The sequence below is a fragment of the Bidens hawaiensis genome, unplaced genomic scaffold, assembly GCF_021521415.1.
Source record: "Bidens hawaiensis isolate Kalapana, Puna unplaced genomic scaffold, B.hawaiensis_p1.1 tig00013821_1, whole genome shotgun sequence".
Taxonomy (NCBI): domain Eukaryota; kingdom Viridiplantae; phylum Streptophyta; class Magnoliopsida; order Asterales; family Asteraceae; genus Bidens; species Bidens hawaiensis.
Window position 1 is genome coordinate 562,049 of NW_027492182.1, and position 26,805 is coordinate 588,853.

At 36.3% G+C, this 26,805-nt stretch overlaps 3 protein-coding genes across 3 annotated transcripts; all 3 read left to right on the top strand.

Moving 5' to 3' along the window:
* The first annotated feature begins 9,188 nt into the window (after positions 1–9,188).
* On the top strand, positions 9,189–9,960 carry LOC143545091 (uncharacterized). The gene is made up of 2 exons (XM_077037037.1): positions 9,189–9,740; positions 9,808–9,960. Exons 1-2 carry the CDS (start codon positions 9,189–9,191, stop codon positions 9,958–9,960), a joined length of 705 nt encoding a protein of 234 aa, XP_076893152.1.
* A 3,074-nt stretch (positions 9,961–13,034) lies between these two features.
* LOC143545121 (uncharacterized) lies at positions 13,035–18,114 on the top strand. Its single transcript, XM_077037061.1, has 2 exons — positions 13,035–13,075; positions 15,896–18,114. The coding sequence occupies exons 1-2, from the start codon at positions 13,069–13,071 to the stop codon at positions 17,971–17,973; spliced, it is 2,085 nt and encodes a 694-aa protein (XP_076893176.1). The 5' UTR covers positions 13,035–13,068; the 3' UTR covers positions 17,974–18,114.
* A 1,418-nt stretch (positions 18,115–19,532) lies between these two features.
* Positions 19,533–22,791, top strand: LOC143545123 (magnesium-protoporphyrin IX monomethyl ester [oxidative] cyclase, chloroplastic-like). Its single transcript, XM_077037062.1, has 5 exons — positions 19,533–19,991; positions 20,665–20,729; positions 21,086–21,413; positions 21,910–22,008; positions 22,401–22,791. Exons 1-5 carry the CDS (start codon positions 19,533–19,535, stop codon positions 22,662–22,664), a joined length of 1,215 nt encoding a protein of 404 aa, XP_076893177.1. The 3' UTR covers positions 22,665–22,791.
* The last annotated feature ends 4,014 nt before the right edge of the window (positions 22,792–26,805 follow it).

Sequence of the window (26,805 nt, forward strand, 5' to 3'; positions counted from 1 at the left end):
ATTCTTGAACGGGTTGGAAAGGTGGCTTATCGACTCGAATTACCGGAAGAGCTTACCGGTGTTCATCCAACTTTTCATGTTTCGAATCTCAAAAAGTGCTTAGCCGAAGGTAATCTCCATATACCTCTCGACAAAGTACAAGTCGATGAAACGATGATCATGGATGAAAGACCTGTCGAAATCGTGGATCGAAACGAAAAGAAAACCAAACGTAGTCGCATCCGGTTAGTTAACGCTCGATGGGAATCACGGCGTGGCGCAGAGTTTACATGGGAACGAGAAGACGCAATGAAAGAGAAGTATCCACATCTATTTGCCTCATCATCATCATCATAATTTCGGGACGAAAATTCCTAAAGTAGGGGATACTGTGACAATCCTCGATTTCGGGTCAAATTGTATTTATTTTGTATTTGTTTTTATGTTGTAAATCGACCCGATTTATATCCCGAACATTTCAAATATATAAAATCTTGGATTTTATGTTACTAAAACATTCCCGCTTGTCTAATTTGAAAAACCCCTTTTACGGATTCGAAAACGGACTTAAAACGCTCAAGATACATCAAAAACGAACTTCCGGACGCGAACCGACGTGCTAGCCAGCAGCAGACCAGCAACCCATTTTTTATTTTTTTGTTGTTGTTTTGTGACTTGTCTTGACCCCTCTTGCATGCAAACCTTGATATCACACCCCTTGCTTGACCCTTTCAACCCACTCTATATATACACCCCTATCCCCTTCATTAATCCTTGCTCATTCATCTCTTTCTCTTCCAATTCTCAAGCATTCAAAGGTGTTCTTCATATTTTTTTTGGCAGTTTGACTTTCCAAAGTCAAACTAACCATAGTCTTACATTATAATCAACTTGTTAACACTTATTTATACTTGAAGATTGTTATACAACATATATATAATAGCACCCTTTGTACCTTCGGTGGGCATTTCTCCGGTCTCGGTTGGTTAAGTGTCCGGCCCATAAGACAAAGCTACATGGAGGACTCGTAGTAGTCCTTGATTATATATATTTTCCGCATCTAACTATCAAACTAGTTATACTTGTTTAACTTCTGCTCATCTTAGTTTTATTTTACATTTTGAGTTCCATGGTTATGGGTTTGTAGAGACTAGCCTCGGTTATTCCGTAAATAGCTCCAAACCGGAAGCCGAACTCTTGTTTACTAGTTTGTTTAAATAGTTGTATAAACATGTTTTATGTAAGATTTGAGTTTCTAAAATCATTTTAATTAGTTCCATGGTTATGGGTTTGTAGAATCTAACCTCGGTCTTATCCTGAAACAAGATCCGAACCGGAAACCGAACTTTTGTTTAAAGACTTTGTTGTTGACTTTTTGTATGTAAAACTTTGGTATTATTATTTATAAATTATTTTACAAGTTCTATGATGTTTGGACATGCGGTAACCATTCTTGGCCTTATTCCAAGATAAAAAAAAAACGAACCAAACCGAACTAAACCAAGTTTACTCGCTTAAGACACACAAGTGTGTTTTTTAACCATTAAAGCTTATATATTTCTTTAAAAATACTTTATAAACTGATTTTAATTATTTTCACAAAGTACTCGGAATGTTGAATCCAACTTGATCCTATAACAAAGTTTGGACCGACTAAACCGAACACTCGATTAACGGACGTTGTTAGTTCTAAAACAATATAACTACATACTTGGTTAAGTCTCTTTAAGATTTATTGAGTTCTCATACATTTATTATTTTGGGAAAGTTGACTTTGGGTTTGGTCAAGTCACCAAGACCCGAACCGACCACCCAAACACTCGTTAAAACCCGTTTTAGTATCTATATTATAAGGGGACTTGTTTTCTTGCATTTTTACCCACCTTATTACTTAACATAGGTTGAGTAAAATTAAGGGCTAGATACTTTAACCCGGTTTCGAGCAAACTTACATTTTTAAATGACTATTATTATAATTTCTTAAATATTTACATTTTAAACCTTAAACTTTAAATTGTTTATATTTCTTATCATTTATTTTCATTTAAAGACTTCAAAGACAACTTTTCTAATACAAGACTTCTTCTCCTTTAGGCTTCGTTCGTTAAACTCATCGTTCCGGTTAATCTCCAAATCATCAGATCTTTCAAGTTTATTACTTGAATGTGAGTACTTTCATCCCCCGTTTTCATTCTTTTATATTTTGGGGGTGACATTGCAAACTTATTCAAATCCAAATGATTTATACTTGAGTCTTAAACTACAAACTTTATTGTATACTTCACTTAAATAAATGCTCGATTTGGTGATTATATGCTTATATGCTTAAGTGCTAATGTGTTTACCGCTTTTGGATGGTTGATTCATAAATCCGAGTATATCTGGCATCCCCTTATAGAAAGGTGTCGTTAATGTATTCTTTTTAACGATTTCATACAAAATCCGAGTATATTTGGCATCCCCTTATAGAAAGGTGTCGTTAATGTATTCTTATTAACGATTTCATTTATCTAAATTGTTGCTATTATTTATTATTTGATATACAAGTTGTGGAATTTCATATTATATATCTATTGTTCAAAAACTATGAAATTGCTCACCAACCTTTGTGTTGACAAAATCTATTTATGCAATGTTACAGGTTTGACTTTAGGTTGACTCAAGGACTTGAAGAGAAAAAAACGTTATCGAGACTATTAGGATATTAGCAAAACGAACAATATATTATTTACTATGATTTGAATTCGGTTATTGTATGAACAAGTTATGTGACTCTTTGTGTTTTTATGAATTTAAATGAGTTGATTAAATATTGTCACTTAATAGTGTCGTGTGCGATGAACAATCGGTTGCGCCCCGACGTTTCCGTCATGGTCGGAGTGTGACACTATGCTACAATGAAACAAAATATTCACAAAATTGAATGAGTTAACATGTTATTTTTTATGTTGTCATTGTGATAAAGTCGAGAAGCCCTCTAAAACTTAACAAAATCTTTTTCATGGTGTAGCTTAGAAAAACATAGTTCTTGAAGAACATCGGTCGTTACAATTTAATGTTCTCATTTCCTTTGATGGGTGGTAAATTGATAAATATATCAATAAAGGTAACGCTCATTTTGTATTTAGGTTGAGTGGTTAGAGCTACTATCGTATGAGAAGTTTTATTTCCGAAATTGGTTCATAACCAAAATTCTTTCAGTTATACATATATGGCACTTTTCAATAGAAAGAAGCATTCTTGGGTACGTTTTTGCACGGACATTTTTTTATTAAGTTTATTTAAAAAAATCGTTTTGTGATATAAATAAAATCAATTTATGTACACATAGTATAGATACAAGCATAGATGTAATACATTTTTTTCATTTATGCTATGTAATTATTTGCTTTATTTCTAATTTTATAATTTGAATTATCCCGTGTGTGACACGGGCTCTAAAACTAGTTGAATTATATTTTCGAATACATGATCAACTGTTTTTAAATAGGCACTAACTTAATTATTTATTTGTGTATAATATGTGATGTTTTTGACATTAAAAAAATCACAACGTTAGAAGAATATTTATAAATGATTATTATTATTACTAGCAAAGAGCCCGCGCTTTGCAGCGGGGTTTTATGAGGATGTTGAAGATGGCATTTGTTAGCTGGTACATCCATAGTAGCAGTCAGATTATTCGAACCCAACTCAGGAACTGGATAATTTACAAATATTTATTTATTATTTAGTATAGAAATTAATACTGATGAACCGTTAAATAATACCATAACTTTATTTATAGTAAAAGTAATTGAAAGTAACATTACTCGCGTGCTGTAACGGAGTACATCAAGTTCATAACATGTTTGGATAATTTTTTGAATAGTAAGTGTAATTTATTAAGGAGAGAATTTTACGAATGGTCCCCGTGGTTTGAACCAAATTATATGCAGCGTCCCTAATGTTGGACCGTAACCTCCAACTTTGGTTTTATTGTTGGTCCAAAAAGATAACTCAGTTAACTTTTGTTATTAAATGCTGCACGTGAAGGGGTAGTTTGGTCCCTAATCTTTTCTACTTTTCCTGGTTGTGCATAACCCCTTACAAGTGAACAAAGTGTCACATAGTTTGGCTTTATCCTCTCGGATTACATTAATGTAAACAAAAAGTCCATTTGGGTCATATCCCCAGCCTGCCCAAATGCATCAATGACAATATTGTAAGTTGCAAGTGTTCATAAAAAATGGTATTTCTGCATGTACTCCATTACAGCAATCATCTTCTTATATTTCCGTGTTTTACCGTATGAATCCAAGAGTATGTTAAAGGTTTTAACATTCATAGCATTTTTCTAATGTTCTATTTGGCCACTGCCATCAAACGCTCTAAGTGTTGAATTCATGGTCCATACATCGGGTTTACATTCCCTTTGTCTCAGTATTTCCACCGGTGTTGATTCCATGTCCACAAATGTGTTTGCAAAACTTAATAAGAATAATGATATGTTTGTTCACATAATAGCGTGCAGTGAGTTGTTAGTTCCATATATTGTTAAACTATTACAAGTAAAGCTTGAACTTTCAACTAATTAAGAATTCAAATACAAATTACAACTTAAATTTCGGTGAAGATTTGGGAGTTGGGACACAAACGAATTAAACGAATCATTGATGGTAGTAAATGAAACAAACGAACACGGATGGGGCATGCTCGTGTGCGTTCATTTAATTTTAACCAAACAAACAAGCGAATTAAAGATAAAACATAACATGGATCAACGAGCTTTTAAGTAAACGGGTTACCTTTTTGCTTTCCGTATGCATCAATAAGAATATTATAAGTAACCGTATTGGGCTTAATTTCTTGTGAGGTCATTTCAGAAAGCAAAGATTGCACCTTGTCAAATTCATGAAAATGAAGACATGATTTTATGAGGATTGAATATGTGTATACATCAGGGTGACTGTTAGGAGTTTCCCTCATTTCTTCAAGTTTTGGAAATGGTTTTCTAAATAGACCACTTCGATTGTAAGCAGTGTAGGATTCTTGCTTCACGATATAACCTTCATCAATCATATACTGCAGGATAAGACTTGTACCAAGCCTGCTCATGCAGTAGGTCAAAAACATGTAAACAAGAAGTAAATACATTAAATTATAAAACATTTAATAACTATAAGAATTGTTATGGGTGAACAATAATTGAAAAGAAAAAAAAACCTGATATTAACCGAAATTCAGTTACGGTTATTTTTGTGCATCCTCGGTTAACCGAACTAACCAAAACCAAACCATTCATATTTAAGATGCATTACATGTTCGGATAATTTATTAAGTGTGTAAGTTTCTCATTAAACCAAAATACAACAACCGCTGTTAGTTGACTTGGTCACTGGTTCGATCGTTGCCACCTGGTCCTGAACATGGATTAAAAGTTTCCTTTAAAACCCACTTTAAGGATCCATTTTGTTGGTCCCACATCGCCTTTCAACATAAAATTAGAGGGTTGGGTTCACTTGTTGATCTGATCCCATGAATCCACTCTAGTTTGCTCTATAAATGCCAAAATAACTACAAACCCACGAATTCGATTCAATCAGTGACCCAAAATCAGGTATGATCAGATTAAAAATCGGCCGGTTTCTATAAAAGCGGGTTATATAGTGCAAACTGGACCGTCATGAACATCGATTTCCAGACCGGTCCGGGTTTCAAAACATTACCCATTGGGAAGGATGACGCATAGAACTTGGATCAATTTCAAACTGATTTACGTTAAAAATATGGCCAGTGTGAGTATTAGATAACAGATGAATTTTTAGTTTAAAATCAAAACGATCAAAACCTACTTTGGTTCTGTCATTAAATCGATCACTAGTAGTTTTAGTCTTTCACCTGCTTCTAATCAGTCACTTAGCTTGCTTCTAATTGATCACATAAGTTGCCTTCACCATGTAGATATTAAATCATTTTGCTTCTAGTCAGTTTGGCGCCTTATGAAACTTCATGTTTACCATTTACTTTTTTTCAAAAGGTAAGCATTAAGCAAAAGTAGAACCAACACTCCCAAAATGTGTTGACCCAAAAATAAAATATGGCAACAACTATACAAGCCATACAAATTATTATATATAACGGCAGTATCTAGGTATAATAAAGGTTATTTAAAGTTTTTTCATGTTTACCTTTAATAGCTGAATAAAAGAGGGAAGTGTCTGCCTTGAGTCAGGTGCTTCATAATGTGAACACTCTGTGAAATTCTTAAGCAAGTCTATTTTCTTCTGGAACCTGAAAAAAAAAAGAAATTAATAATTACCAACTAAAACATGATTTATATTGAATGATATACAACAAATTTATGCGCATCAAGATCAACATGACCTTCAAAGCTGTTGAAGGCGCTCAGTTTGATCTTTACTCTAAATATGGTCATAACTTTTTAAGAAGTCCATGAACATCTTAATGACCGATTAAATGTAGACGCCAGGTTAAGACTCTGGCCATTGAACGGTGTCCCACATTCATCATTGCCCTAATTCTCTACATCATCTCTCTCTCTGTGCTGCATAACTATACTTGATGATATCTGCTTTGGAAGGAACTGGTGTCAGTAATTGGCTAATACATGTAGTGAAATCTGATTATGATTGCACATCACAAATTGATCTTTCAGTTTCATCTAATTTTGTAATTAACTAATTTTGCAGTTCAATATCCCTAATCTTCGTGTCAGTACACTCAATTCGCTTTTAGCCCTAAGGGATGATCTATGTGAAAGAGATACTTGTTTTAGATCCAAAGATGGAACTTGGTCAATTAAAACCTTCACGTATGAAAGTATTAGAATTTATTTAGAATGTTAAAATATAAAATAAAATCGTCAATAGGGAAAAAAAGGGAGGGGGGGGGGGGTTAGATTAATACCAATTACTACTAATTGTTCTTGAATCATTTGTGCTATTGATAATTGATTATTTTAAATCTATAGTGTAAAGAAATAATTACATGGCATATAAGGTCTCCAACAAAAGTCAACGTGCAGATGCTACAGCCTTTGTCCACATGGAATATGCCTCAAGACTCAAGCACCTGTGATTATTTGAAACTGAGTTTGACTAATTAGAGGTCGCACAATCAATTTAAGAATAGCCACAACAAACGAATTTTGGTATAACAGTTTTTATTCTAAAATTAGTTTGTGCATGACACTATAAAAAGGGTGCATCAGATGAGAACAGCCTATTGTATATCGCATGTACATCATAGTTAATGTAATAGATATAACTATTTATACGATTCTTGATTTCTTGTACTTCTTAACTTAAAATTGTGTTAAAATTGTATTTGTATTAAACAATCGTTTATATATATTACATATTATTTAATTTTAGAGGCAGATGTTAAATTTAAACAACATTGACAATTCGCTAAATATGTTATTGATTTATAAGTTTATAACAACCACACAAGTAAAAACTATGCATGGTTCATTGACTTTATTCCAAGTTATATAAACGTGCTGTCACAACTTTTAGTTAGTTTTAAATGAAATTGATTTAAAAGCTTTGTCTCTATTTTCCATAATTCTCATCTAAATAATTCATTGTTTATTTTGTTTGATTAAGTTATCATTTCTCCATATCTCATTAAAGTATTTGTCGTGATATATCTGCTCTTCTAAACACTAATGGTATAAGACAATATGTCGTTTTTAGTGGACATGGCAATATGGCATATTTTTGCATTTGTTTTTTAGGCAAAATCATACAATAAATATCTTTTTATACATTTTAATTATAACTATATATAAATGTCCTCATTTTGTTTTGATAGTTGTAAGTTTTTACACAGCCCTGTTATGCTAATTGAAAATCTTTTGTTCGTATTTGAATTTGATGATTAAATGCCGTTCAAATTTATTTTTTTGATAATTAAATATTTTTTTTTCTCCTTGCCTGTCTATTATATCTTATTATAGTTTCGTATTTTAATTGTCAAAACGTAAGCCCCTCGTAGTTAAATTACATGTTTGGAACTTTCATTTGGAACCATGATACGCAAAGGAATTACATAAAACACATTATGAACATTTGGTACAAAAGAAAACATGTTATATTGTGTTGGCTCTCCATTGTTGCTTTCTTTCGACCATAAGGGCACGCTCGTTTCATATAATGTAATGAAATTGGAATTGGAATTTGCATTGGATTTGGAAGTGGAATGAATTGGAATTTGAAGGAATTGAAATCCAATTTCATTCTTGGTGTGTTCGTTTGACAAATTAATTGGAATTGAGTTTTTTTTTTACGAGGATAACGGCAAAAACATTTTAGTTTTTTTAGGTTTTTTTGTTTTTATTTATATTTTATATAATTTTTTTATTTTTTTGACAGAATTACAAATTTTGTCCTTTAAAAAAAGCCAAATTACGGTTCGTGTCCTTTTCTAAGTTTCCTTGCAGGCGGTGTACTTTAAACTTTTTTTTTCTACACGTTATGTCCTTTACGCTAACTGGGTTAGAAAAACTCAGTTAAATGCCCTCACGTGAGGCGCATGTGAGGGCATTTTTGTCTTTTCACCTGTACCTGCAACTTCTTCTTCCTCTTTCTTCTTCATTTTTGTTCTTTCATCAAACACCTGGCAGACCTTTCAATCTCCATTGCTACCAATAACCCCAAATCCTACCAACACACTCTTATAACAATCAAACCCACAAATTACACAAACCCCTCAATCTCCATTGCAATTCTCACATACCTTTCATCCTCTTGAATCACCTCATTAAAGAGAACCAACGCCTGCATCTTCATCTCAACTCGCCCAATTTTAAACCGACACAGCAAATCATTAACATAAAACCTAATATCGTCTCTTGACGCACCAATCCCAGGTTTCGAAACCCTGTTATGCAATTTCATACGGTTTTTGCCTCCAGATTATGCAATTTCATACGCAGATGCATTTGCCTAGGGTTTTGAAGTTATAATCCGTACGATTGCGTGTTATTAAGCCATTAAAATGATGTGATAATCGATTGTGACGTAAATAAAGCCAACTGTTGCTGTATTCGATTGATGAACCGAGTGTTGTTGATGAATCATTGAATCCTAGGGTTTGTTAAGAGTATAAATCGGCAGAATTAGGTTGTTGGCGGTTAATTGTTGTTCATTAATCTGATTATCAACAATTTGATGCATATGAGGCTTCAATTTCCAAGTCTGCTAATGTGCATCTTCTGGTGGCCACTTGTTGAGTCTCAACTATCTAATCCTCTACCAAAGCCTGCAAGAGCTCTTGATGCAACCTTACAGGACTATGCGTATCGCGCTTTTGTTCATCCGAAAACCGGTGTTCCATTCAAAGGTACTGTGCCATCGTATTTGACCGGGATTGAGATATCGGCGATGAGGCTTAGAAGCGGTAGTTTGTATCGGAGAGGCGTTGAAACGTTTAGGGAATTTGTGATTCCAGTTGGGTTAAGAGGGCAACCGTATGTTGAGAGACTTGTTCTGGTGTATCAGAATTTAGGAAACTGGTCCACAACTTATTACTCTTTACCTGGTTACATTTATCTAGCTCCGGTATTAGGTCTTCTTGCTTACAATGGTTCGGATTTATCGGCTTCTAATCTACCAGAACTTGATTTTTGGGCTTCTGAGGATGCCATTACAGTTAAATTTGGAAGCATTGGGCCTATACCGGACGGTTCAGTTGCAAAGTGTGCTTGGTTTGATCTTCATGGTCAGGTTAACTTCACAAACTTGTTATCTGGCAATGTATGTTCAACAACTGAACAGGGTCATTTCTCCATTGTAGCTGAATTAGCTATTGCACCTGTTCCAGTACGATATTAGGTTTTATGTTAATGATTTGCTGTGTCGGTTTAAAATTGGGCGAGTTGAGATGAAGATGCAGGCGTTGGTTCTCTTTAATGAGGTGATTCAAGAGGATGAAAGGTATGTGAGAATTGCAATGGAGATTGAGGGGTTTGTGTAATTTGTGGGTTTGATTGTTATAAGAGTGTGTTGGTAGGATTTGGGGTTATTGGTAGTAATGGAGATTGAAAGGTCTGCCAGGTGTTTGATGAAAGAACAAAAATGAAGAAGAAAGAGGAAGAAGAAGTTGCAGGTACAGGTGAAAAGACAAAAATGCCCTCACATGCGCCTCACGTGAGGGCATTTAACTGAGTTTTTCTAACCCAGTTAGCGTAAAGGACATAACGTGTAGAAAAAAAAAGTTTAAAGTACACCGCCTGCAAGGAAACTTAGAAAATGACACGAACCGTAATTTGGCTTTTTTTAAAGGACAAAATTTGTAATTCTGTCTATTTTTTTTGAATTTTTTAGAGGTTTTCTATTAAGGCCAAAAAACCTCTCAAAAAAATATTCAAAAATAATAATATAAAAAATTCATAACTCAAAATATAAATCGAAACAAAAAAGTAAAAAAATCAAAATATTTTATTTGTTGTTCTCGTTAAAAAAAACTCGAGAAAAAATTCCAATAAATTCACTTGAAATCCTCTACATTTTAGGATGATTTAGAATCCCTTTATTTAAAGGAATTTGAAGGAATTGAATTCCAATTACTTGACAACCGAACGCACCAAAAGGAAATTAAAATTCCAATTCCAACGAAACGAACACGCAATGCCATAGGATTTTAATTCCAAATCCTTTGAAATCCCACGAATTCTGTGAAACGAGCGCGTCATAAGTTCTTGAAGGAGTCAAGAGCATGGCTCGTGCAGATTGAGTTCTACCCTAAGAGAGTAACAAACAAGATGTTTTGGTTTATTGTTAAGATTTGTGGAATCCATCTTAACGCCACTCAAACTCTTATAGAAATTGCAAAAACAGCTAAGTAAAATAAGAACAATTTACCTTCGAGCTCAACTGTACATAACACCCAAACTTGAAAAGGTACAAAGGAATACTTGACTAGGATCAATAATGACCGTTGATCCTAGAGCTTAGAATCAATGCAAATCATTGACTTTAAGCATAAAGTTAACCATAAATATCTATTGCTATTGGTTTACAAAAACGAACAAATTAGGACAATACCGGCAATAAGAACTTTCGTTACTATACAATGCATACTTGAGCATCTTGTCATGTAGTGTATCATGGGCGGCACGTTACATTAGGAGTGACATAAAATCTTCGACACTTAATCTGAAATTTAGCCTTTAGAACTATACATTATTGACCATAATTAACTTATTGTTAAGGATCAACATTGTGCATCAAAACCAATCTTGGACTTCATTACTAAACATGTACATTTAGAATTAAACAAAACCTTAGTTGCTCTTCAAACTTTAACATCATCTTCAATATTACAAATGACTTGTCTTCGGAGCTGTAACATACTTAGCATATTAGCGAGTATCAGCCTCAAATGATCTTAAAGCAATAATTTATGGTTACTTTTGTACTCATTTCAATGTGCGTTGAGTAAGGTTTAACGTAAATACAGTTTAATATTGTACACCAAACTTTAATGTCTTACAAATTTTCAGTTGCACTTAATATATTCAAGAAAACTTGATGTATAGTTTAGTAGCTTGATGGCAGAGATTTTTAAGTCACGAAGGAACTTGTGTAAGTGTTTAGGCTAGTATAGTTGTTTTGATATGAATTTAATGAGTGGTTAAAGGTCATCCTGGTTTCCATCTATCTTGATATACAAATGGGGTTTGTTTGATGATGTAGCATATATTACAAATATAAATATTACTAAACAATTTTCTCACAGTTTGAATAGTTTTTTATTTAATTTATCAGAAATTGATGCTCCATTGCGTATCTTATTCAATTTCGGGTTTAGAATGAGTACTATAATATAAGATGATATACTATGACTTGGAGCTAAGATGCATAAAAGAGTTATAAGAAGATAATTGCAGCAGAAGGTTATATTGTCAGCATGAGAGATACAATCCATATTCATAGCATCACAAAATAGTTGACTACTGATAGCTGATGACCATAAGGGCCGACATGGTTCAAAAAACAATAGAAGGTTGAGGATAACTTTGGAGGGTTTTGGGAACATAACTGAAGACTTTTGAAATTGAGTGAAGACAAACAAGGTTAATGTGTGTGTTACCCCACTTGGTTTAACATTAGGTCTCTCTCTCTCTCTCTCATTAGTAATTGACATGGTTAAGTTTACTTTATTTTTCACTATGAGTAGCTAAACTTCTGTAATCATCTAGGTTTAGATGATTCTTTATATGGTTTGATTTTTTTATTTGGCATGTGCTTATGAACAGGTGTTTAGTAAAACTTTGATTATTTTTCGAAAAGGAAACACTTTCATGATTACTCCGTGACACCCTTAACCCAAATACGCACCGTTTGTCGAATTTACATGTCACATATAGAGTTGAAGGCTTTCAAAGCATTACTCTGGTCCATTACAATCTAAAACTTTAACAAAAACATGATTCTTATCTAATCATGAAAACAAAGAAGACAAAACTATGATTACAAGAAAACCATAAACCAAAAAAGATGAAACCTTACATATAAACAAAAAAGAAAACGAATCAACAATCATCATACCATTACCACATGCAACCCTCACTAAAGAGAGACTCTTTTCAGGATGTCTTGGAAGAACGATAACTACATGAAAACTATGAGGCAAGAGAATATAAAGAAATAGATTTAGATTTTTTCTTTCTTTTCAATTTTTTTTATCTTTATTAAGTGGGACATAATATTCATTTTTATTCAAATTTAACATAACTTCTAAGTAAAAAAGAAATAAATAGTAAATATAAATTCTTCTAAAAAAGTAAAAACCAAAAGAAATAATCAATTTGACAACGCAACCATATCTTCATCTCATCTCATCTCATCTCATCTCATCTCATCTCATAAATACATATACATACAAAAAAAGAAAGAAAGAAAGAAAAATAATAATAATATTAACGGAGGAGCAGACGAGAGATGGTAGCAGTGCGATCTTGATGGTGGACCGATACTAGACTTAGACTTCCATTCAAGTAATGCTGCTGCATTTTCTTCATCTTCACACACCATCATCTGCTGCAGCTGCCAATCAACTCAATTCCCAATTTATTACATCATGGAAGGTACACCATTTATTATTACCCACTTTCTTCAGTCTTTACACACCCAATTGACTTCGAGATTCTCTAAAGCTCTTTAATTTCTTCTCAATTTCTGCTTCTTGTTCGAAATTGGGGTTGCCCTTTTGCTCGATTTACATTTGGGTTGACCTAATTTGACAAGCTGAATTGTTTCTATTGATTTTGTTTAGAGTTAATAGAAATTGGGCTTCTTTGTCTTCTGCAAGTGTTCTTGGTTCCATGTGTAAGAAAACATAGATCCATAATTTAGGTTTACCCTGTTGAATAGAGTAGAGGTAAATTGTTTCATGGTTATTATTTATAAAACATAAGAGCAAATCTTGACCTAGACCGAATAGTTTGCTTTGAAAGAGCCTGACACTTTATAGGACATGAAATAGATGTTGCAATCTGTGTGCAGTATACCTGCACTGTTTCGTACGAATTATTGCAGAAATTGTTAGGATTAAAGTACGCACGAACCGAACAAAAGCACGAAAGCAAATAAATGACCACGAGATTGAACGTGGTTCAGTCTAAACTTACCCACGTCCACGGGTGGCAACCAGGTATTCTTTTATTAAGTGATAATAAAACTAGCTACTGTGATTCCAAACAAAACTCGGCCTAACCAAGGCCTATGAACCCAACAGAAATAGCATCTTATTAGGCTGTGTATACCTTATGTTTGCTGTAAACTAGCTACTGTGGTTAGAAAGTTAGCACCACAGGAACAGAAAAACCACATCAGACTCTTATAGAAGCTTACACGTTCTTGATAAGTGAACAATCAAACTCATACTGAAGTTCTTCTAGGTCTTATGACGGCCAGCAACTGTCATACTATCAAAAGAGAATAAAAAGTGGCCATTTTTTGAGTGTGTTGTACCTTTATGGTCATGTCAACAGTTTCACGCATATAGGCATGCGATATGCAAATCTTTGGTTCTGTATCAGCTTTTACATCCGATAATAATACCGAAAGTCATATTCTATGTGAATCAAATTCAAGTATTTGCCTTTTGTACTCATGTATCCCTGAGTTATACTTATGCCTTTTCATATCCCATGGTAAATGATATGCAAACAAGATCTGTGTTGAGTAACTCATGGTTTATGTACAATTTTTGGACTAAAAATGATATGGGGGTAAAGATAGATAAACGGATATAAAGTCACGCATGTCGTAGCTATAGATGTGAGTTTGTTTTGACATGACTATGGAGGTACAACACACTTAGAAAAAAATGCTTACGCTCGTGATTTTCTCTAATATTAGCACCCCAGTTTTCATAGGCATATCTTAATTGAAACAAACCTTGATAATAATAACAAGACATAATTAAAATTCTACAACTCGAGTTTGGAGAAAGCTCAACCTTGAGTTCAAAGGATGTGACAAAATACTTTACAAGTAACTTACTCTATTTAAAGACAATTTGCTGCTACTTTAGGCCAAACATGATTTGCAACTCTATGGTGATGAAAAATTGCACCAGTTTTGTACTTTGTGTTGCTTATTTTGTGTTTTCTCCCTTGTTTGTGAATCAGATTAATATGCTACTAGAGTTGGCTCATTTATAACCTTGATATGTTATTAGGACTCACTCCACTAAATTATCAGGAATGATATTAGGGCTCGCCAACTCGGCTCGTGAACAAGATCAACCGTGCCTTTTGGAAGTACTCTGGGCTTGCTAGAAAACTTAACACATGGTCTTAATAGATTACCTAAGTCGCAATTAATGAAATTTTGAGCTCTATTTCTAAAGATCGAGCTCGAGTCGTGAGTAGGTTTTCAAGCTCGACCTTGGCTAGGGCTCAGCTCGTTGATTATTTATTAGTTAATTTATATACTTTCTTTTATGTATATTAATAGTTATAGTTTTAAATATTTATATAGCATAGTATATCATTTAGTTATCTTATCAATTATATATATAATACTAGTTATTATATATATTTGAAGTATTTAATAAAAACAATATAAATAATAGGCTCATTTAAGCTCGCGAGCCAGCTCGAGCTCGATAAGCGAAGCTTGGACTCATTTATTAAACAAGCTTATCTTTAAGCCCGGGCCTGTTTAAGCTCGGATCGAATCGAGATTTTAGCGAGCCAAGCGCCCTGACTCGTTTACACCTCTAAGCACTATGCTATGGTCTCCTCATAATTACAAAATAGAATTTTGAGATTGATGGCCATACTGAAACTAGGTCGTTAGGAGAGCTGAAGGTTGCCATGGAAGTTGTAAACCTAGATTTGGCCCATGTCTCATGAAACAAAAAAAAAGCCCCATCGCCTTTCGCAAGTATTAGGGTATCATTTTTCTCACCCGTGTCTCATATGCTCACTTGTGTAAAGTATAAGATGTTTAATAGTCCAAGGTGGCCCTGGGATATGCCTGTTATTTTGATTTCCTGTTACTAATCATCTTTTATGGCTTATCACAAAAATCAATTTTCTGATGAACTAAATTGAAACATTCTGACCTTTATTTTACGGCTCGAGGCCTGACTCATTTTTCTTGCAACAAATCCCGAAGCTCCCATCAAATTTGTTTGCTCTGATTAGTGAATGTTGTTGATTATTTTGAAATCAATACATTATAGATTCTTTATGTTTTGCCTCATAGAGGTTAACCTCCAACCAAACGAAAATCTGAGGTCAACTGCTAAATGAGGTTAGGTTTAGGCCCATATTTTTTTGGTCATGTTGTGGGTGTTTCTGATGATTTTGAGGTTAACCAAAGTCTTTTGGAAAATGATATTCTATAAGCAAAAAGTCAAAATGTGAAAATTTGACCATGCCTCTCCTATGCAGGTGGGTCAACGGACCATGAATCAGTAGTCTCGGGGACGGAAAAGTCAAGTGTTTCTTCAGGTGGTAGAGCTCGGGAACAATTCCTCCATAGATTCACCGACTGTCAGATCTTTTCTGCAAATCTTGAAGACTGGTTTCAAACTTTATCAGAAAACTCGTATGACTTTGATGTTCCTTTTGACCTAATCAATCTTCAAAAGTTTTATTATGCATTAGAAAGCGTTTCTTTTCAGCAGCTAATTCGAATGCCCAATGCTGCTTACACATCACCATCAAGCACCATAGAAGCCACTGCGTTTCTTGCATTAGAAGATTTCCTACACGCGAGTGTAAAAGCCTTATGGGATGCATTTTGGGACCCAAATGAACCCATGCCATTAAATGTTGCAAGTCTTTATGATGCAAATTTCAAATTCTATCAAGCCGAAAAAGCCATTGCTAATGGAAAACTTGGCGGTCTTTGTGCCACTGCAGTCATGGTCAACAACCCGAGACACCCACATGGTAAATGGCATGATATTCTTGAAGTAGCACTTTTAAGGCCCGATATCGGAAGCCTTACAACGGAAGGCGAAATTACATTTCCGTCCCTGTCTGCCTTGGGTGAAGCTCTGTTTTACGGATTACGGATATTGTTATCGAGAAGTCTTCGAAGATCGAGAAACCCTCCGGTTTTGGATTCGGTTTTTGTATTTCTAACCGATTGTCAGTATGGTGGTGTTGTGAAAATCGAAGGGGATTTGACAAAGTTTGACTTTGACGTTAGTAATATTTATCAGTGTGCTGCTGAATGGATCATGAATTATTCACGGATTTCGGTGACCCCGTTTGATAGAATCTGGAATAAGCTCGGGAATGCGAATTGGGGGGATATTGGTGCGTTACAGGTGCTTTTTGCTACTTTTAACACAATGGTGCAATACGTGGGAATGCCCCGAAACTCGATTGAAGATTTAGCTGCTGATCATAGTTCCCGTCTTCAAGCAAGAAGAACCGAAAGACGGTTGGGAGAATTGGAGATTGGAACAAACGGGAACGGATTATTTAAACTCCAACAACAGCGTGTTTCATCAGAAATTGTTGAAGTACAAGATGAACCCGCTAACACCGGGCCTAGAAAGCCGGTTAAACTAGAAGTGGGGTCCGTTTTGTCAGTCGAAGATTCACATTATCAAAAAAGCTATCAGATTATTGAAGTTTTAAGCGACAGTGAAACACCGTACTATGTCGTTTCTCTAATCGAAGACCCGGGAAAAAGTTTGTTTTTATATGTCGGCTCACACCCGTCTCAGATTGAACCCGCGTGGGAAGATATGAAATTATGGTATCAAGTACAAAGACAAACTAAAGTATTTTCGGTTATGAAACAAAACGGTTTATCGAGCAAGTATTTACCACAAATAATCATGTCGGGTAAGATTATTCACCCGGGACCGTGCCGAAAACTGAGTCCGAACGGTAACTGTGAGAACCCGTGGTGCGGGACGCCGGTGCTCGTCACGAGCCCAGTTGGGAAAACCGTAGCCGACATGGTCCGGTTGGGTCAGTTCGGGTCAGACGAAGCGATTAAATGCTGCCACGATTGCTTATCGGCTCTGTTGGCCGCTGGCACTGCCGGCATTCGACACGGGGATATCAGACCCGAGAATATTATTTATGTGACATCGGGCATGTCCCATCAGCCTTACTTTGTGTTAGTCGGGTGGGGCCACGCGATTTTGGAGGAACGGGACCGGCCCGCTATGAATCTTCATTTTTCATCCACATACGCGCTTCAAGAAGGAAAGCTATGTTCTGCATCGGATGCAGAAAGTCTTGTTTATTTGCTTTATTATTCGTCGGGTGGTGAGTTACCCGAATTGGATTCGGTTGAAGGGGCGTTGGAGTGGAGAGATAGTTTCTGGTCAAAACGGGTGATTCAGCAAAAGCTCGGGGACATATCTGCGGTTTTGAAAGCGTTTGCTGATTATGTGGATAGTTTATGTGGGACCCCTTACCCTATGGATTATGAGATTTGGATCCAAAGGTTGAAAAGACATCTCCAAGAGAACGGGAAGGAGGCGGTCTCATCGGGCTAGACGGGTGGTGAAAGTAAGTAGAAAATGGTAATAATTGAATGGTGAAATGAATCATCAACAAAAGATTAAATTTTGTGTGGTATATTTGTTGAGAACATAGGTATATATACATCATCAAATTTAGCTTTTGTTGTGGGTCTAGTGGGGATGAGTTTGTTAATTTATTATTGTATCAACCAACTGTGATTGAATTTAGGTTAAATATTTCAGGACATATTAAATCTGTTTTAATGAGTTGTATTTGCTATGATAATGTTTGTTTATTTGTTTGTAATGTAAAGATAGGAGGTGGTGTTTTTTGGTTTGAGTTGAGTTGTGTATAAACGGATGATGATCTTGTGATTTAATTGTTTGTTATATGATTCTGAAATCTGTTTTGGCGTGACAATGAAAGCAATACAAATACAACATCCATGTTTGGCAAGCATGAACATTGGACTATGATTTGAGTGCTTGCCAGTTGCCACTTTTGTCTTTTGAATACATGTGATCAATAACTCATATTTGTTTCATACATTATTTCTCATTTTTAATTGTTCCATATAATTACGTAAATGGTATTCCACACACATATTTACATAAGGTACCCCAACTTTAATTTAGTTACACAATTAACTCACACAACTATATGATACCTCATAACTTTCATATAGTTACACAATTAGCTCAAGAACTTTTTAATACAATATACCTCAAGTTTCATTAAGTTACATAAACAACCTCCAAGTTTTTAATACTGTACAAACCAAGACGATACTAATCGAGTTTCCATCACATCTAGGGGTGCAAACGATCCGAGCCGATCCCGAGTTTGGCTCGTTTAACTTACACGAAGCTTAAGCTCGGCTTGTTTCGAGCTCTATTTTCAAAGCTCAAGCTCAACTCGTGAATAGATTTTCAAGCTCGAGCTTGGCTCGCGCTCGGCTCGGCTCGTTTACTATTATTGTTTTTTATATATCTATAATCATTTTTATATATTTTTTAGTTAAAATTTTATGAATAAAATAAAATACATTATTTAGTTATTTCTAGTTTTTCATAACATTATATATATTATTAATAATTATTAAATATGTATATATATATATATATTAAGAAGTTATATAAATGACAGGTTCGTTTAGGCTCGCAAGCCGGCTCGAGCTCGATAAGTAAAGCTTGGGCTTGAGCTCGTTTATTAAACGAGTTTACTTTTACACGAGCCAATCTCGAATAGCTTATGAACGACTCGACTCATTTGCACTCCCTCCATAACGTGCGGCCGCTGGTTTTATGTGCCAAAGAAATAAACAATGGGCCATGAAAAATAACTGAATACTTCTCAGCCGCATAAATAACATAATATTATTAAATTTACAAATTTATTTGAAGCCAAAGAACAAGTAATAATCTCAGGTCCATCTGGATCCATCCAACGTGTCACCTTTCCATTCATAACCCTGGATTTCATTGGATGAGATTCCATATCACCTGCACTTTCACTTCCTTCATATATTTTCATAATTTTCATATTATCATATTCACATTCACACTACCATCAAACCCACCATTAACCACCAATGGCAGCCGAGATGTCACTACTCAAGCCCACCTACTACACCACCATCTCCACCACCCGCACCACCATCCCGCGGCGGCTCACCACCACCACCATCCGCATGTCCGCCGCCACCACCAGCACACCCACCAAGAAAAGCAGCGGCGGCGGGAAGAACAAGAAGGCCATCAAGGAAACCCTTTTGGCGCCAAGGTTCTACACCACTGATTTCGATGAAATGGAGCAGCTGTTTAATGTTGAGATGAACAAGAACTTGAACGAAGCTGAGTTTGAGGCTCTGTTGCAGGAGTTTAAGACTGATTATAACCAGACTCATTTTGTCAGAAATAAGGAGTTTAAAGAAGCTGCTGATGAGATTCAAGGTCCTCTCAGGCAAATTTTTGTTGAGTTTCTTGAAAGGTCTTGTACTGCTGAGTTTTCTGGCTTCTTGCTTTACAAGGAGCTTGGTAGAAGACTTAAGGTACTTATTTTGACTTTTTTTTTAGCTATTTTGACTTTTCAAAATTATTGGGATTTTGGTGATTTTGGTTTGGAAAGTTTGATGCATGTGCTGATATTTGGAAAAATGAGTATGGATTGCTAAATGTAGGAGGTGAAAATAGGATAAAGTTTATAGCTTTAAGGTTAAAGACTGTTGTTGACCTCATGGCTTATGGGTTGACTTTAAAATTATTGGAATTTATGTTACTGTTTTGGAAAAATTGATGCATTGATTTGTGGAACAAAGAGTATGGATTGCTAGATATAGGAGGTGAAGATAATATAAAGTTTATAACTTTAGGGTTAAAGACTGTAGTTGACCATAATTAACCTCATGGCTTATAGATCTACTTCAAAATTGTTGAAAATTTTGTTATTGTTTTGTAAAATTTGATGCATGCATTGATTTGTGGAACAATGAGTATGGATTGCTAGATGAAGGAAATGAAAATGGCATGAAGTTTATAGCTTTAGGGTTTAAGAGTGTTAAAGTGTAGTTGATTCATGGTTTGTGTGTTGATTGGTGTCTAAGGTAGTCAAGTTTTGTTGTTTGTGATTGTGTGTTCGAAGACTTTGAACGGGTTATTTGGGTTTTGTTTTTTCTCTAACCGGTTGATCTCAGACTCGCAGTGAATTCTTGTTTTGATATGCAGAAAACGAACCCAGTGGTTGCAGAGATCTTCTCCCTCATGTCAAGAGATGAAGCCCGTCATGCCGGGTATGTAAACGTGGATAAAAAGTTGAAAACTTTATGTTGCAGTTTCGACACGTGTACCTATAAACGAGCTATTTGGGGTTTTCTTTATCTCAAACGGGTTGATTAAACACCTTTAGCTAAAAGGGACCGGTCAAAATGGTTTTTTGACCCACTGAAAGTTAACTAAAGTCAATTGTTAACCGTAAACAACCTTTACATCAGTTTTATTCTAAGATTTAGATTATTACTAGCGCAATTTTCTTGTAAACACAGTTAACATGTTATTGAAAATGTACAGAAAAGTGTTTACGGGCCAACCAAACCCAACTTGGCTCGTTTTAAGATTTGATATAAACTAAATGTACAAACTGTTGCAGATTTCTGAACAAGGGATTATCAGACTTCAACCTGGCATTGGACTTAGGGTTCTTGACAAAAGCAAGAAAATACACCTTTTTCAAGCCCAAGTTCATATTCTACGCGACATATCTGTCAGAAAAGATTGGATACTGGAGATACATTACAATATACAGGCACCTAAAAGCCAACCCTGAGTACCAATGCTACCCTATTTTCAAGTACTTTGAGAACTGGTGTCAAGATGAAAACAGACACGGTGACTTCTTTTCTGCACTCATGAAGGCCCAGCCTCAGTTTCTCAATGACTGGAAAGCTAAACTTTGGGCCAGATTCTTCTGCTTATCTGTATACCCTTTTCTTTATTTGGTTTTATACTTTTATATTTTAGCCCTGCTTGCGGTGCGCACATATGATGTATATATGTGTGAACCCTCGGGTGGGCAAAAGTGAAATTGCACTAATTTTGACGTTATTTTACTACTCTCGTGAAAATAACGTTAAAAGTGACGGACGGTTAATCAGGCATCATGTAGTGGCGTTGATAGCTGAAAGATAAGGGTACATGCACCGATCAGTTGGTGTCCCGATGATTGAGTGCTATGTGCCTTATGTCCAAGGCTTGATGCAAAACTACTATCGAGCCGGGGGTCTCACCGGAAGCAGCCTCTCTATCCCAATGGGGTAGAGGTAAGGCTGCCTACATCTTACCCTCCTCAGACCCTACCATAGCTTTGCTATTGGTGGGATATACTGAGTACGATGATGATGATGATGATGTTTTATACTTTTATATAAGAAAGCCTGAGAGCATTTTGTTATTGATTTTGTGTTGGGGTTGCAGGTGTATGTTACCATGTATCTTAATGATACACAGAGAACTGCCTTCTATGAAGGTATTGGGCTGGACACAAAGGAATTTGACATGCATGTCATCATTGAGGTTTGTGTTTACTGCAGCATTGTTATCTTGAAAATCGAGTCTATCAAATTGACCCGTTTGGATAAACGGGTCAACCTGAAACATTGTAATCTTGAAACTTGAGTCTATCCAAATTGACCCATCTGGATAAACGGGTCAATCTGCAACATTGTAATCTTGAAACATGCGTATATCCAAGTTGGCCCGTTTGGGTAAACGGGTCAACCTGAAACATTGTACTCTCGAAACATGAATCTATGCAAATTGACCCGTTTGGTTAAACAGGTCAATTGGTCAAACCTGAAACATTGTAATCTTGAAAGCTGAAACACGAGTCTATCCAAATTGGCCCGTTTGGGTACACGAGTTATTGGGCTGTTTCAGGGTCTTACATTTTGGTTGTGGCATTGCAGACAAACCGTACGACAGCAAGGATCTTCCCAGCTGTACTGGATGTAGAGAACCCTGAGTTTAAGAGGAAACTGGACCGAATGGCTGATATTAACTCCAAGATTATAGCAATTGGTGAGACTGATGACATTCCATTGGTGAAGAATTTGAAGAGAGTTCCACATATTGCTGCTTTGGTCTCAGAGCTGTTGGCTGCGTACCTGATGAAACCGATAGAATCGGGATCAGTTGATATTGCAGAGTTGGATCCTCAGCTTGTTTACTAGATGATACCATGATTTTGTAGAGAAGTGAATTGAAGTGATGGTGTTTTGATTGAGCATGATTGTTGTGTAAAAAGAAACACTGATAGTTCATGTTCTAATATTATTTGATAGCTATCTATCTCCATCCTCCAGTTGATCTAAAAAGAAAATAATATATTTTTTTTTGGAACTTTTTAATTGTCAAAAGCAATTTTAGTATATAACATAATGATAAGTCTAATGAAATGTTTGGATCATTATCATGTCCATGGTACCCATATTATAAGGGCATTCGTAGTGGAGTGACTGACAAAATGGGAAAGCCTCAGTCTTGTCGATGTTACGTGGGTGGCAGGCTTTTTTCACGTCAATGTTACTTGGGTGGTAGGCTTTTTTTCACTTAGATGCGTTGTACTTTCAATTGATAATAAAAGAATGACAGAATTACAAATTTTGTTCTTTAAAAAAAGCCAAATTACGGTTCGTGTCCTTTGTTAAGTTTCCTTGCAGGCGGTGTACTTTAAACATTTTTTTCCTACACGTTATGTCCTTTACGCTAACTGGGTTAGAAAAACTCAGTTAAGTATGACATGTGCCAGACATGTGATGGGCATAATTGTAATTTTAGTGTATCTTTAAATTAAAAAAAAAAAAAGAAAATATATATAATCCCCTCCTTTCTCTCTTCTTTCTCTCTAAGCCACCACCATCACCATAAACTCCGGCCACCATAAATTCCGGCCACCGCAAACGATCCCTATCACCCGAACCCGACCCATCCTTTTCCAAAACCCGTATCCCTATCACCCGAACCCGACCCATCCTTTTCCAAAACTCCGGCTACCATCCTTTTATATTATAGATAATATAAAATTATAAATACGTTAAAAAAAATAATAATTCACCCAACCACCCTGCCGGAAGGCCACCCACCACCTGTCACCCACCCGCCGGTAGACCACAACCAGTCACCCACTTCATCGGAATGCCATCATCTGCTGCTACATCGCTGACGGGAGATCACAAACGTCGGTCGATTTTCGCTTCAAATTGGCTTCGACCATCGGCAAATTATCCACGAGTTGCAGGTTTCCGGTAGTCGATGTCCACGCCGGAAAAAACGGGTATGTATAATACGATATGCCATCGCCGCCAACAACCCTCACTGTCTAATTTGTTTAAAAACTAAACCTTTCAATTATTGAAAACATCAAAATTAAATTATTTATAAATATTCTTTATCCAAACCCTACCTTCCATCTTCCATTTGTTCCTTCACCGCCACTACACGTTCATCTCCGGCGAGTCGCCACCACCGTCTACTCCGGTGAGCCACCACCACTGCAACTGAAAGTCACCACTACAGCTGGCTCACCACCGCAACTAGCTCACCCCATCTTCAAATCCCAGAAACCCTAAACCACCGCAGGAAGTCCATCCTCTTCGACACCAAGCAACCCAAACTTAAACCTTAAAATCAAAAAGAGGGGAAAAAGGAAAACCTGCAACATCGCCGGTGTTTATGGAGGTCATAGATCTGGGTTTTCGTCATCATCTATCGCCGGAAAAACGAAAGAGACGGTGAGGGTTGTTGGCGGCGATGGCATATCGTATTATACATACCCGTTTTTCCGGCGTGGACATCGACTACCGAAAACCTGCAACTCGTGGATAATTTGCCGATGGTCGAAGCCAATTTGAAGCGAAAATCGACCGACGTTTGTGATCTCCCGTCAGCGATGTAGCAGCAGATGATGGCATTCCGATGAAGTGGGTGACTGGTTGTGGTCTACCGGCGGGTGGGTGACAGGTGGTGGGTGGCCTTCCGGCAGGGTGGGTGGCCTGTGGGCTGTGGTTGGAGATCGGATGGTTGTGGTTTTTTGGTGGTGGTGGTGGTGGTGTTCATGGCTGTTGGTGGTGGATGGAAAGGGAGATTAAAGAAACACTTGGAAAGAGGAAGAAGAAGTTGCAGGGTAGACGAAAAGACAAAAATGCCCTCAAATGCGCCTCACGTGAGGGCATTTAACTGACTTTTTCTAACTCAGTTAGCGTAAAGGACAAAACTTGTAGGAAAAAAAAGTTTAAAGTACACCGCCTGCAAGGAAACTTAGAAAAGGACACGAACCGTAATTTGGTTTTTTTTAAAGGACAAAATTTGTAATTCTGTCTAAAAGAATAGTTACAACTTACTTTATAGCATGATTTTGTGTAAAAAACAACACTAAAAGACAGTTGCATCTGGAATATGCCATATCATAGTTCTTACATGTCTTATTTTTAGGATAAAATGGCAAAAGACGTCCTTTACGTTTGACCTGATTTTCATTAGACGTTCTTTAATGAAAGAAATAGCAAAAGGCATACATCATGTTTCAAATTTCTTTCATGTTACGTCTTTTGGCACTAACCAAGTTAATTTTTTTCGTTAAATCCGATTATGTGCCTTGCACATGAGGGTATTTTTGTAATTTTATATATAATTTATTTTATAATTAAAAGTCACAAATAATAAAATGCATAAAGGACAAAACTCTCTCTCTCTCTCTCATACGTTTCACTCCCTAGCCGCCACCACCACCGGATCCGCCACCACCACCTGATTCAATTTCACGGCGGCCATCGCCATCGTTCTCCAACGCCCCATCCCCATCGCCATCGCCATCGTTCTCCAATGCTAGCACACGACCGCCACTCTGAGCCACCACCATCTCTCTCTACAATCCATCCACCAACCAAACAACAACCACAACTTGCTGCCGATTGTTCCTGCCACCACCACCTAATAACCAATCAAACACCCTCCACCACCACAACTTCCCCGCTGCCGCCATTAGCACCAGCCAAAATTCAAACCCTAAAACGGAACTAAGGTTTGAAATTTGGGGCTTTTTTTCTGGCGAGATTGTATGGCTCCGGGTTGTTAGATGCTGGTAAAAAAAGAAAGGAAAGAGTAAATGGTGAGAAGATAACAAAGTCCACACAAGAAGGTTGAAAAAACCCACCAAGAACCGCTGTCTCCGTTGCCAGCGCCGCCTCTCCCACAGCCCCGAGACAATTGAACTGAAGCTTCACGAATCTGGATCTATGCGGGTGGTTGTGATAGGTGTGGTGGCGGTGATAGGCGTAGATGGTGGTGGTTGCTGGAGGTTGGTTGGTGGCAAAACGAGGTGGTGGCGATGGTGGGATCTTTGTTGCCGGAAATCTAGTCTAATCCTCCAATAAAACAATCGGGTTTCGGGAACCACCGTAGTTGGTGTTTGCAGGTGTGGTGGTGCGACGGTGGTCCGGTGGAATCTATGGGGTAGAGAGGGAAAGAAAGGGAATAGAGAGAGAGGGAGAAAGAAGAGAGAGAGTGTGTGTGTGTGTGTGTTCGGGAGAATTATCTTTTATTTTTAAATATATTATTTTCCTCTTAAGTATTAAATAATTTGTAAATTACAATACTACCCTCACATGCCCTGCACATGTCTAGATTTAACAAGAAAAATTAACTTGGTTCGTGCCAAAGAACGTAACGTGAAAGAATTTGAAACATGATGTATGTCTTTTGCTATTTCTTTCATTAAAGGACGTCTAATGAAAATCAGGTCAAACGTAAATGACGTCTTTTGTCATTTTGTCTATTTCTAAACTTCATAAGTATGTAGTCATAATGCTCCTCTCTAGGGCATTTTGCGTCATGTGACGCCCAATCACCTTTTCTAGTTTTTGCAAAAATGGTGTGTAGTCAAAATGCCCCTTATCTAGGCATTTTGCGGCACATGCACTCAATCAGTTTTATCACTTTTTGTCACACCCCGACCAATGAAGGCGAAAACATCGAGGCGCGACATGATTGCTCATTGCACAATGACACTATAAAGTTACAATATTTAAACAACTCATTTAAATCCATATCATCATAAATAACACAACAATTGTTCATACAAAATGCCAAATAGATAGATAAACAAATAACTTGTTCTTTTATTTTCTAATATCCTAAAGTCAAGATAATAAGTTTCTTCAAGTAACCCAATCAAGCTAACATCAAACCTGTAACATTGCATAAAATAGAGTTTGTCAACACGAAGGTTGGTGAGCAATTTTCATAGTTTTGGACAATAAGTATATAGTATGAAATCCACAACTAGTATATGAAAACAATAAATAATAACAACAA

Excerpts from the sequence above, each read along its gene's own strand:
- LOC143545091 (XM_077037037.1), top strand. The coding sequence starts at position 9,189 with ATGTGCATCTTCTGGTGGCCACTTGTTGAGTCTCAACTATCTAATCCT. Across the intron at positions 9,741-9,807 it reads CAAACTTGTTATCTGGCAAT|TACGATATTAGGTTTTATGT; the intron begins GTATGTTCAACA and ends CACCTGTTCCAG.
- LOC143545123 (XM_077037062.1), top strand. The coding sequence starts at position 19,533 with ATGGCAGCCGAGATGTCACTACTCAAGCCCACCTACTACACCACCATC. Across the intron at positions 20,730-21,085 it reads GATGAAGCCCGTCATGCCGG|ATTTCTGAACAAGGGATTAT; the intron begins GTATGTAAACGT and ends AAACTGTTGCAG. Across the intron at positions 21,414-21,909 it reads CCAGATTCTTCTGCTTATCT|GTGTATGTTACCATGTATCT; the intron begins GTATACCCTTTT and ends TTGGGGTTGCAG.